General features: G+C 33.1%; 1 protein-coding gene across 5 annotated transcripts in view; it reads right to left on the bottom strand.

Moving 5' to 3' along the window:
- The window catches only part of LOC136030511 (BCL2/adenovirus E1B 19 kDa protein-interacting protein 3-like), a 64,833-nt gene that overhangs the window by 22,329 nt on the left and 28,378 nt on the right, over positions 1-14,126 (bottom strand). For 4 of the 5 annotated variants that reach the window (XM_065709535.1, XM_065709533.1, XM_065709534.1 and 1 more), the window contains exons 2-4: positions 6,583-6,766; positions 4,203-4,367; positions 1,389-1,532 (exon numbers count right to left, since the gene is read on the bottom strand). In XM_065709535.1, coding sequence (XP_065565607.1) covers positions 1,389-1,532; positions 4,203-4,367; positions 6,583-6,766 — 493 coding nt within the window. Of the gene's footprint in view, positions 1-1,384; positions 1,533-4,202; positions 4,368-6,582; positions 6,767-14,126 lie in introns of those variants that run through there. The other variant, XM_065709537.1, reaches the window with a different exon arrangement.

Below are 14,126 nucleotides of genomic sequence, written 5' to 3'. Positions count from 1 at the left end.
GTCCTTATTTTAGCTAAATTGTTTTTTTTAATACTGTGTTGTGTTTAGTCCCTTACAGGCTATAGTCTCTGGCCATTGTAGTTCTTTACGTATTTGTTTGATAAATAAACCAAGTTATTCCTTGTACAAAATAATAAATACTGTCCCTTAGCCCAATTATTTTCGACAATTTGACTTTTAGTCTAAGAATATTAAATGTAAAATATTTTGAAAAAACAAAAATTTTCAAATTGAGAGAACATGATATTAACAAAACAAATTTTAGTCTCATTATTGCTATTTTGTTTTTGGCAAAGTGTCACACAAATGCATAACTTAGAAATACATGGTTAGATTATCAAACTGAAACATGGCAAGAATTAGTATAAGTTATGAATGTGTATAATTCTAATTCGAAAATTAAATAAAACTATGGCTAGAGAAAAATTTTAATTTATAATAAACAGAACTGATCTGGGTCAAACAGCGCATAAAGTCATATCAGTCCCTTGACAACATTTACCTCCATGGTTGCCACTCCATCCGACTGGCAAGTTTGAAACAACACATCCAGAAAAGTAAAGCTTGCATTGAAGAACGGATATGAATAATTTCTGAGACTACACTGGCTAATAATGATGAAACATAAAATCGCGAAGAAAAGAAGAAAACGAGGACAATAAAGAGCCAGTGAAATAATTGAAAATGATGCAAATATTTCGGTCAAGACCTCTGATTGACCGTCCTCAGCGCAGAATAAAATTCATAAAAACATAATTTAATTAATATAGATATTTTAATTAATTTAATCCGTGGGATTACAAGAAATTTAGGATGATAAAAAGACTATAATAAATAGCTGTGATTGGTTTTTAGTTTTACTTTTCTCTTCATTTTTTTTTGCGATATTTCCATCTTTCAGTGTATTTACTTGAGGTGCATTAAACTTAAATCCTTGATTTTCAACTTTAAAGCACATTTGAGAAGAAATAGAAACAGGGGGAGGGGAGAGGACGTCTTAGAAGTAGTCAAATACTTTCCTCAAACGGTTTTCTCCCCATTTTTAGAACTTCCCCTAATCTTCACACTCTGTTCCATGCCATCTTACTTTTCGTTTACCCTTAGCTACATTAAAAAAAAATTGGAATAAGGAGTGATACACAAGGCCGTATCCAGAGATAGAAGGTTTGACCCCCCCCCCCTCTTCCCCGAAATGTTCGCCCGACTTGTAAAGACGTATAAAATGAATATAAACATATTTTTCATGCGTTGTGTGAAGTTTTTTGTAACACCACCTCCCCCCCCACCGAAGAAATTCTGGATACGACCCTGTTGATACACAATAAAATACTGCCACGCTCTATTGAAAACAATTAATTATAAATCCATAATTTAGATGAAAGACTTACCCAATTCCAGCTCCAAGAATAAGAGACATAACATTCGTAATAGCGATTGTGTATAACACTTCTCTCGAGAAAAGGCCAACTTGTCCAACTTTTGCACCACGGATACTATAAGTTTTCTTTTTTACTGACCGGAATTTCCAATCCCTATAAATGAGTAAATATAGAAGTCTCAGCAAAATCTTCTTAACAAAACGCATCATTCAACTATGTTTCTTCAAAATGAAGAAAAGGCAGAAATTAATTAAATAGCTGCTTAGGATAGGCTGCGTTTCAGCGTCTACAGGTTAGTTAAACGGAACGTAAAATTGATCCAAATCAGCATGCAACTGAATAAGCATTTTGTATTGGATTAATTAATACATAAATATAGCAGTTTATAACCAGGATAAACATAACTAATCATTTTGGCAAATTTTCCTAAGGCAGAGACTTTTCAATAAGATAGAAAGAGCACACCAGGATCTTTTTTTAATATGTTGTGCGGTTGATATCTCTGTCTCAAGTAGGAACTGCACGTTCTTTTCACTTATCGCAAAGAGTACTTTGCTCTGACAGGGTTTTCAGTGGGTGGTCAAAAGAGGGCAGCTGCTAGTCATTTTTCTTTTTTTACCCTTTTTTTTGTCGCCTTGCATCCCTGGCAATAGTCTTGCTCAGTTACATGATGATGCGTGATCCCTTACTGTTTATTATTGATTGCTTATTGTATCTGAATAAATATTTAAACCTCTGTCTGCATCTTAAAATTAACTAATATAGAGCAATAATTGGACGACACCTTATTTAATATCTTATCAAATTCATTTAGCAAACCACAGAAAAGGAATGGGGAAATATTCACATACTTCTTTAAACTATAATCTTAACAACCCAATACAACGGCACAATTTTAACCTACCACATATTTTTCAGAATTAACCACTTTTTAATTCAACAACAAGATAAATAATTTATTAAGTAATTAGTCAAATAATTAAATACATATAAATAACGAATAACGCCAAAAGTCTGAAGACTTTTTGAGGCAATACCATTTTTTTGAACTTCCACCGGATTAATTGTAAGCTCTAACACACTACTAAAACGTTCCATCAGCCTATAGATACAGTCATGAAAAATACCGTGGTGTTCAAACTAAAATTAAGCAATATTTGAATCAGAATGGCCTATGTAACAGGTTGTAATAATAAACCACAGAAGAATAGTTAGAAACCATCGAAAGACCAACTCAGGTTTATCAATCGTTATGCAAGGATTATTATATATTTAAATCTGATGAGTAATCACATAAAAATTTGTGACTGCTTCATAAGTTAAATAGCTTACTTTCAAGGGACAAATTACATGAAACAAATTCTGGAAGAAAAGATGAGACAGACAAGCGCAAGCACAAAATTTATTGTTTTCTAAAACAAATGCTAGATTGGACACCTGTATTATATATCTTTTTTCTGTTTCATAAAGCATCTATTCACATTCAGTTTAAATTTGTAAACAAAAAATTTCTTAATTTTTAAATTCTGAGAAATTTGTTTCATTTTTCGAGGAAAATTTTTGAACAAGCAGTTTTCTAAGAATAAAAAAAAAAAAAAAACGTGACATCACCAAGGTCATGTCAACCAGCCGGAAAGTAGCTTTATAATACTAAAAACCAGGGAAGTACACTAGGGTGAGGGGGCCTATGGAGAATTTCATAGTTTTCTTTCTAATTTCTGGGCACTTCTTATTCCAATTATCAAATATTTTCTTATGATAATTCCAGACTGGATCTAAATAAATGAAGCCCTTTAATTGAAATCTGAACTTTACACTGAATCAAAATTGATTTTTTATTTTGATTTTCTATTAAATTACTACATTAAATGATTTTTGTTCACATTTAAATATTAAATATTTACTACATTTAACATTTTTCATTGAATTAATTTAATTTGCTACACTGCCAGTTGCACTGTTGACCCCCCCCCCTAGAGGAGATAAAAATGTATTTTTCAGTATATAGATGGGGGCAAATTTGGCATTTTTTTCAATTTATTCCATTAAAACACCAAAGACAGACATTTCCCATGAAAATAACCCAAAAATGTGATTTTTCAAATCTATGAGGGGGAAGGGTATTAATTCCATTAGTATTACACTACGCGTACAGCTTTATATATCAACTATCTAGGTGTAATTCTAACTAGGAATTCGACTAAGCTAGAAATAAAACTTTTAATTTAAGGGCCATTAAAAATGAAATCCGACAAAAAAAGACTCCTCTTCTAAGTCCAATTATTAAACATACAGGGCATCAAACTTAAGGTAACATTTTAACTAGTCCCCCCCCCCCCGATCTTGGCATGTCTTATTTGCTAACTTACAGAGTTTACCCATTTGAAGAAGTTTGAAAATCTCATTAGCGTCATTGATGAACTAATTTAATAAATGAATTGACTAATATCAAATTTAATTGAGATTAAATCCCAAGGTCTTAATCAGGCCTGGCTATAACATAACACTGTTGCGAAAAAATAAGGATTATAAAGTTATTGTAAATATATCTTCGAATTGTAATTAGTTTTGAAATAGCTTATAAAGTGAGTACCAAAAACAGGGACAGTAAAAACTTGGACTACATTCTGAACTTAATAAAAAATGTACGAGGGGAGAATAATTCATATCTGAGTTCTGTTAAGTTGAAGAAATCCAAAGCTACACATTTAAAGTAAAAAAAAAACACTTTACACAAAAGAGATGAAAAACATGATTACATATTATAAATCAACATACAGACAAGAACACATAAACTAATAAAAAAAAAACACTTATAATTACTTTGGTGGTTCTTGATCCGGTCGTGAACTCCAGTCCCAGACCCAGTCTTTTTCATCCGGTCCAAGGTTGGTCCTGCTCGTGTCGTAAGGGTAGTTGACATAGATGCCTCTCGTGTCCTCTTCCTCAGCGGTTTCATTATTGGGGCTGTTTGGCGGAGATTTGGGACTGAAATATGCTTAATGAAACAATATTCAAATAACTCACAAAGATTAATTACACAAAAACTGAAACTACTATAAAAACGAAATAAGAGTAAGGATAGTGTAAGTGAAGATGAGAAAAGGGAGATTAGAAAAGTATCATTTTCACGGAGGGGAGAAGTCGCAACCACATTTTGTAGTTAATTCTATAAAAGCATATGAAAAAAAAGCAAGAAAAACGGTTTATATTAATAAAACAAATAATAAAACAATTAAACATATAAATATAACAAATTAATTTGTGCTTTTAAAAAGTTGTTCACTGTTTTGTTGAAATTAAAACTCGTTTTTCTTGCTTAGTTTTTCGTAAATGGAAAAGCAGTGTGGTCTTAGAAATTATTTTTGCACATAATGAAAAAATGGTGCGAAAAAACGGGCTGCATTTCAACCAATCTCTTCTCATCTGTCATAGCAACAACAACAGCAACAAAAAAAAAACTGAAAAGAGAAGAAAGTGATATTATAAGTAAGGCTTAAAACAAATACCAACTAGTAGTTATTAAATCAACCGTGTTAAAGTTTTTATCAGGGCTGCAAAAACAGAATTGCTATTTAACAAGGGCTGCAAAAACAGAATTGCTATTTAACAAGGGCTGCAAAAACAGAATTGCTATTTAACAAGGGCTGCAAAAACAGAATTGCTATTTAACAAGGGCTGCAAAAACAGAATTGCTATTTAACAAGGGCTGCAAAAACAGAATTGCTATTTAACAAGGGCTGCAAAAACAGAATTGCTATTTAACAAGGGCTGCAAAAACAGAATTGCTATTTAACAAGGGCTGCAAAAACAGAATTGCTATTTAACAAGGGCTGCAAAAACAGAATTGCTATTTAACAAGGGCTGCAAAAACAGAATTGCTATTTAACAAGGGCTGCAAAAACAGAATTGCTATTTAACAAGGGCTGCAAAAACAGAATTGCTATTTAACAAACATAGTTTGCTTAAAATTCGCAGAAGCGTAATAATTTGGGGGGGGGGACTTAAAAACCACAAGAATAAACTTGAAAATTTCATGGATTATTTGTGGGGCCAAAAGAACTTTAAAGTAGGAAAAAATATGCGCCCATAATATAATAAGTGTAAGAGACATTAGCAGTCTTTAAATCTCTATCAGTGTTATTAGCATTAAAACTAGTAATCCTGTTGCGCTATCCAATTTTTGAATATTGTGCTTAAAACTATCCAACAAAGGTTCGATTTGTTAGAGAAGCTCTTTAAGAATATTAGCGCACAGTTTTCTTTTGGACAGTGGAAATAAAATTACTGGGATAACTTTTCGCTACCAATTTTTGCCTGAACGGCGAAAAATATTCCTAGATAAAAGATATTTTGAATTTTTGCAATTCTGCTTGGGAATGCTGCATTGTCAGTGGCGCTAGTGGTCTTTAATTCATATGAAACCCATGTTAAATACCGAATTTTTCTCTTTTTATCAATTATCCATATTCTTTGCAACGTCGAATCTCATCTTCAAATCTTTTATCAAAAACTGTAACTTCTGTAACGGAATAAACCAAAAATACTTTTTTGTACCGGAATATACCAATGATTGTACTAAAATTCACTTCTTTACAACTGAATATACTGACGTACCTAAGGAAAAGCAATATTTTTTCGTATAATTCTTTCCGAAAGCCCAAGTAAAAGGAGGGGATTAATATATTTTGCAAGACAAATAGCCCGATATGGAATCTCCCTAGGAAGACTCCTTTTTAAGTGTTTGAAAAACACACTAAACTGTACAAATATCTGTATAACGAGACCAGGCTCGTACCCATATACATTTTTTTGAAAAAAAAAATTGATATTTTGAAAAGAAACGCCCAGAAATTCGGTGAGCAATAAAAACGTTTATTCCAAAAACAGATTATCTGATATTTTTTTTTTTTTTAAATCGCATCAAATAAAAGAGAAATAGCAAAAATATTGAAGATTCGGGAGGCAGGATAAGGAGCTCCCTTGCCGACAGCTCTGCTCTGAATGGGAAAATTACGATCAATCACAAGCGAAAAAAGATGGGAAATAATGTCACAATCACGGAAAAGAGAAAACATCTCTTTATTTCCTGGTTTATCAATTGCGGGTAGATTATTTTTGTTCGTAGCTATTGATGATGATACCCAATAGGCCTTTATACTTAACCCAGAAACAAACAAGTGTCGATGTTAAATAGACTTACGATGAATGAGGGGAGTTTTTCCTTGTTGAGGCCAGTGACATCAGAGCTGACGAGGTGTTACTATCTCTCTGAGCTTCTCTAAGAAGTTTCAAATACTCTTCCGGTGGAACTCCACATAACGGTGGAGTAACGCGGTCAGGAGTCCGTGGAATCATATTGTTCGAAGTCAGATCTACCCATGATTCTAAAAACACAATTATATATTATTGAAATTATAAACACATAAGAAAGTAAGAACAAAAACAGATTATTAACAACTGGTCAATAATGCAACTGGTAAGAAAAATAGCTTCTTATTTTTGAGATTTCAAGATGGATACATTTTAGCTAAAAATTGAATGCTCAGGGGACACATTCATGGACCAAACAGTCTGCAATCCTACCCATGACAGGCGGCATGACAATGACAAGCTTTGATTCGAAGTAAGGCTATTAAAAATTCAATATATGAAATTGAAAACAAAGATTACTAATTACATTATATCATAAAATTAACGAAGTATAATTAATTAGATGAATTAACTAAAAAATAAATAACGGCTGTAAAAGTAGGATGGCATAATATTCATGTGAAAACCGAATAACACGCAGTATTCCTCGACATTTGACGGATATTGCTTGTCATAGCAGCCAGTTTCTGCCTAATCTTAGATTATTGATTAAATTTGGAAATGGAAATGAAACCAAAGAAAAACAAGTGGAAATGAATACAAAAAGAAAAACAAGCCCGAGAATAATACAAAAAGTTTAACAATATTAGGGGAATTGCAGAAAAAAAAAATTCGAGCGGAAGCAAATTTGAATAAAATTGGCAACTTTTGTATATTTTTAGCAGCATTTTGGCACTAGCCTTTTTGGTGATTTTTAAGCTTGGATTATGCGGGTTTGGCTAGCTTCGAAATATACCGATTTCACGCTAGGTTCGCACTATTCATTTGTTACCAGTTGCATTAACAAGTGAAAGAGAATAAGCGTGAATAAATGTTTTTGCCACACCCTAATATGTTTTTTTTTAATTGGAGAGTATTTTGATTTCTTTTTTTTTTCTTTTTCCATTATCCCACGACTGTCAAAGATTTTGTTTGATTCGAATTAAAAATCAACTAATTTCATTATAATCAGAGAATTTATTTCAAAATATTAAAAAACTACGCTTATACCACAATAGAAACTTATATGGGAATATTTTACTAAGCACGTAATATTTATTATTAAAATAATTTTCAATAGGGATTTAACTTTTAAATTATTATGAACTTTACACTATAAGTATAAGCTAATGTTGAAAGAAACCTATAGCATTTTTATGCTTATGCAGTGTTTTTGTCCAAATACTGTTCAGAACTTAGTCAAATATTCTATTAAAAGAAAATAAATTATAAACTGTTAGTTAATAAGGCTTCATCAATATTATTTTGTATTTTAATATTATCTAAAACTACCAATCAGAATTACTATGTTTTTCTTTATAGTCTAGGATTACCTGCCGGCTTGGAATTGAAAACAAACGAAGCTAAAACAATATCAAGTGTATGGAGTTTCTCAGCAATTCATTTTTTCCTTTATAAAAGAAGCATTTAACTATGTTTCGGCCCTTGGATACATTCTGGCCAAAATAAAGTACGAATCAGCCGAAACGGAGGGACAAAATAGAAAATTACACTTCGAAGGCCCACTATGACACTATTTTTTACATAACGTCGTGTTCAGTGATGCAACTCAACCAAAACCGTATCAAAGGGGACAGCGTAATGTAACCGTAACGTAACAAAAATACGTATAAACCAACTTTTTATGCGTTTTTTATTGTACCTCACCCCCTCGAACAAAAATCCTGGATGCGCATCTGATCCAAACCCTCCAAGATAATGAATTCTTTGTATGAACAGCACCTCAACGCCATCTACACTGTGTTTGCTTTAAGTTTAGTACAAGTAAAATAAGCGTTAATAAGCATTTAATTATGACGCCCAGATGCACTTTTGACCATGCAAAAACAAGCTTGACAAAACTAGGCTATAATGCCGTTGATTTTTACACTTTCTTCCCCACCTTCTTTTTTTTAATGATATATAGGTCTAAGGAACAAAATAACACACAAACTAAAAAATAAAATAAAATAACCAACCCCTAAAAGAGAAAAACAAAAGCAAACTAGAATGAATCGGTTTCCATGATCAACCAAAAATAATGTCTAACATTTTTATTGATTTCAAATATAAAGGCGGTCACATTTTAACAATTCTTTGTTAATATACATTACTAGCAGCTGCTTGTTATCAGTTCTTTCTGTTAATAAATAACCCCATAGACAAATTCGAAAAAAAAACAACAAAAAACAACCAAAATAAACCCGAATAAAAAAAAAACATCTTAGGTATTAAACACTTTCCATTTTCGTGATTATAAACAGTATAAGAAAGAAACTGTATATATCTGACAACTTAAAAGAAAGTTTAAAAATATTTATATTCTAATTGTATACTTTAACTTATTTTTGAATTTTCTTAGATACACATTAACGCATCAAACATTTTAATCCTATCAAATTGTGAGTACGATAGATAGTATCAGCAGCTATTTCGTAATCGGAATTTATTATTCTTTCTACTACGATTCTACTTTCTATTATTCTTTCTATTCTACTAAGTACTATTGATAGATCTAAAGGCTACGAAGGGAACCTTAGTCATTTTCATTGTTTCCCAACCAGTTAAAGCCTGTTGACACCAACAATTACGGGAAGAAAAAAACTTAACATCAATGTCTAGACGCACAAAAGTTGGCGTCCATACAAAATAAGACTAGGCTCACAAAAAATTAGGTAAAAAATTGTTTCTATCATAACGACTTCAAAGCTGAAATTGACGCTTTAGCTTTCAATAATAAATTAACTTGATTACCCAATACCCAATAATACCGAAAATTATTTTCTAACTGAAAAATTCAAATTTTACTGAAATTGTCAAAAGTAGTACTAAACGAACGATTAAGAATTAACCAGCCAACTTTGAGCAACAACAAACTAATTCAGATATGAAACTAAGGGTGTGCCCTTTCAGGGGTGCAACACAGAACTGAAACCAGAAAGACAGAATGGAAAACGTGAAACATTTTCCGTGATTTGAAACAAACATTTAATTTTGCATTTAAATACAATAGGTTCACTTGAGACACAATTATATTCAATAAATACCGTACAAATTTTGTCAACAATAGTCGGTCAAATCGGGTGAGCTATAAATACGTCCTGAAACCACATTGGCTATGCAAGACGCACAACAAAAAGTAAAAAAGAAACAAAAAAAAAACAAAGAAGCATTCATAAAATAGAAGACAAAACCAAAATACAAGTGATTCTCAGGTTACTTTTTTTATTTATAATTTTATTAGCACTACAGACGGCTAAAATGAAATTCTTTGCTTAAATATCAGCTTTTCTTTTTTTTTCACTGGCTGAAAGTCCCATCCTACCGGAGTGGTTAGTGCTCCAGTCTTGAAATCCTGAAGTCAGGGGATTCAAGTCCTGGTGTCGCACGCTATTTGGTTTGGAACAGGGGTCAATGGTTTGACTCTGTAAGCTCAGCCAAAGTCGGTTCAGCTCTAAATTTGGGAAAAAACACAGAAAGCGTTCGATGATATGCCACCAACAACGCACTGCCCTCCCGGCTGAAGGCATCGAATCAGGAGATCAGTACCTGTGCAAGGTAACACCATTGGTCAGCATGCGAAAAAACTTTTTTTAAGTTTTTTTTTTTAGTTAAAAAAGTTGAAAATAACCCTCGCTCTGATTTTTTTTTCTTTTTACTATTCACATTTCGTTACCTTTTTGGTTGTAATTAGATGGAATGTCAGCTCACATGATGGATCGGAGGATTTGTTATTTTTTTTTTCTTAATGACTGCCTCAGAGGGGTTTGAATATTAGATCGTTCGAATATTTGACTCTTTCATACTATTGCATAGGAGAGCCCCCCTATAATCGTCCCTATAACGACTGTCTCCTAACATTTATACTTAAGAAACAATCCACTTTTGTCGCAGTGAGAAAAAACCTTGAAGAAACAAAACTTTGGTATTTAAGTCTTCAATTTATAAGCCTTAAGTCAATAATTTTTTCTGGAATATATTGCCCATCTAAATGTACACACCTTGAATCATTGCTTACATACATTGTAAACTTTACTTTTTACACATTACTTGTGCGACAAGCCTTGTAAAGCTTGCCGCATTTGGTATTAATGGAAAAATACTAATAAGTCACAGTCGCCGTTAGAAACAGTGAGTACCTGAACCCTTCCTCCCCGGATCAGGTGCAGTTTACAATGATGCAATTCAAACTTAGCCAATACGAATTTGTCGAGCAAAACAAGAAAAAAAAATCATCAAAATTCAAGGCAGCTCCCCTCAAGGCCGTATCCAGGAGGGGGGAAGTTAGAAGATTTGACCCCCCCTAATGTTCGTTCGACTCGCAAAAATGTAACAAAATGAATATAAACTAGTTTTTGATGCGTCTATAAAAGTTTATTTTTGTAACCCCCACCCCGACACCCGAAAAAATTCTGGGTACGTTCTTGGCTCCCCTCTTGTGTAGTATTCTGTCCTTCTGTAGCGAAGAATTTTTCAATGTGTTCGACTATTCTTCATAGTCTGTGTGAATTTTCTATGGCACTTTCTATGGCAATTTAGTTACCAATTTATAAAATATTCACCCTTTGTTGGGCAAAAAGGCATTATTTTTTATTTATATATATTCATTTTCAATTGAAACGCTGCAATTGAAATGCTAGCAACAATTACGGAAGAAATCTTGAGAACTGGACGATTTACAAATTATTTGCGCATAAAGACAACTAAAGTAGTTCATTTATGCAATCCATGAATGTAGCCTATTTTAGTATTTTTTTTCGTGCAAAACTATTATTAATTAAGTCTGATCAATACATAAATACAAGCACGGGCCCATCTATGTCTTTGACCTCTTTCCTGGTGCCCAGGAAAGAGCTGTATATGTATCATCCCCCCAATAACTAGGGGGATAATACAGTCGTCCCCCTAATAATTTGGAGAAAATAACTATTATATAGCCCATGCCTCTTTAATCTCGGATATGGACCCCTCTTGCGCCCCCCCTCCAATGAAAATACTGGAGCTACTCCCATGTTCCTAGCTATGAACGGATTCGATCGGCCGTATATGTATTATTCGTATATGTAAAAACACTCCTCGCCAAGTTTCACCCGATCTCTCCACTCTAATCGTTTTCCAAGATTTCCGGTTTCCCCCTATACCTCGTTCTTTCTAAATTTTCAGAATTAACCCTCCCCCAAAGAGAGCAGTTCCGTTCCGGTTATGTCAATCACATATCTAGGATTTGCACTTATTTTTCCCATCAAGTTTCATTCCGATCCCTCCAATCTAAGCGTTTTCCAAGATTTTAGGTTTCTCCCTCCAACTCCCCCCAATGTCACCGGATCCAGTCGGGATTTAAAATAAGAGTTCCGAGATACAATTTATTTCTAAATTCAAATTTCATTAAGATCCGACCACCCGTTCATAAGTTAAAAATACCTATTTTTTTCTAATTTTTCCGAATTAACCGTCCCCCACTCCCCCAGATGATGGAATCGAGGGAACGACTATTTCTAATTTAATGTGGTCTGGTCCCTGATACGCCTGCCAAATTTCATCGTCCTAGCTTATCTGGAAGTGCCTAAACTAGCAAAACCAGGACAGACAGACAGACCGACAGAATTTGCGATTGCTATATGTCACTTGGTAAATACCAAGTGCCATAAAAATGGATAAAACATCCCAACTATCGTGATAAAAAATTAAAACTCACAGTAAATATATATATATATATATATATATATATATATATATATATATATATATATATATATATATATATATATATATATATAAATAAGTTGTCTGTGTGTGTGTGGGTCTGTCGGGTGACGTCATGTTTGTGTGTTGACTGACGTCATGTTTGTCAACTGATGAAATTACATACCGGGACACCGGGACACAAATAACGACCAGGACACAGGGAATATAAATGACTACCGGGAACCTCAAAGAGAAATTACAGACTGGGACACCCGGACACAAATCACGACCGGGACACAGGGAATATAAATGACGACCGGGACACAGGGACACAACTACAACGGGGACGCCGGGGGCACAGGCGGGATATATAAATGACAACCGGGACACAGGGATTGTTCGAATAGAAATTAAAGACCGGGACACCGGGAAACAAATGACGACCGGGACACCGGGAATATAAATGACGACTGGGACACTCAAAGAGAAATTACAAACTGGGACACCGGGACACAAATGACGACCGGGACACAGGGAATATAAATGACGACCGGGACACAGGGACACATCATTAGAATAATGAGGTATAGATCTGAATACGGATTGTTTTTCCCATGGACAATTATATGTTGCATGTTCAAGAGTCAGTAAACCTGACAATCTATTTATATGCATAGGCAATGGGACAGCAAATTTATATATATATTTTTATATATAAAAATATATATATATATATATATATATATATATATATATATATATATATATATATATATATATATATATATATATATATATATATATATATATATATATATATATATATATATATATATATATATATATATATATATATATATATATATATAATATATATATATATATATATATCTATTCACAGGTGGGACACAGGGACACAACTACAATGGCGCGTAACGGCTTACGCGCGCGGGGGGGGGCTTGGGTGGCCTTGTCACGAAGCGCCCCACAAACTAGGTGTTGGGGTGGCACGAAGTGCCACCCCAACAGCTAGTATATATATATATATTATATATATATATATATATATATATATATATATATATATATATATATATATATATATATATATATATATATATAAATGAATAAACCAAAAACTTCATGGACAGGATAAATCAACAGAATCACATGTTTAAGCCCAAATTTTCTAATCCTCCGTGAATTTTCAGATAAAAATAGAAGCTAGTTTGGAAAGAGGCGGGGGTTAGCAATTAACCTCCAGAGTTTCCTAATCAAAATTCAAATCTCATTGTGAAAACACGTAAAAATAAATAAGAAAAACTTTGAAAAGAGGATAAACCAACCCAATTTACGACTGCTTTGCTTCAGAAACTTGTTTCCAGTGAGGGCGAAGAGGGGAAAATTTTTAATTTTTTTCAATTTTCTCAAAGAAAATATCAAGGAAAAGGCATTTTTCAATGAAAACAGCCCCCAAAAGAGTATTTTAAAATCTAGTAGGGGAGAAAAATCTAGGGGGCATCCAATTGCCGCCACTGCTTTTTTCCAGCACGGAAATCACCAATTTTACAGCTAAATAAAATGACTCGTGCAGTGTTTCAAGCTATATTTTCTATATATATTTTGTTGTTTCTACATCTATTCCCAGGAAAAAAAAAAACAACAAAAAAACAAAAAAAAAAAAACAAAAACACCTTGAACAATTAAAGA

Source organism: Artemia franciscana, chromosome 8 (genome assembly GCF_032884065.1).
Source record: "Artemia franciscana chromosome 8, ASM3288406v1, whole genome shotgun sequence".
In the NCBI taxonomy this organism is placed as follows: domain Eukaryota; kingdom Metazoa; phylum Arthropoda; class Branchiopoda; order Anostraca; family Artemiidae; genus Artemia; species Artemia franciscana.
This window is presented reverse-complemented; position numbering and strand designations above follow the sequence as displayed.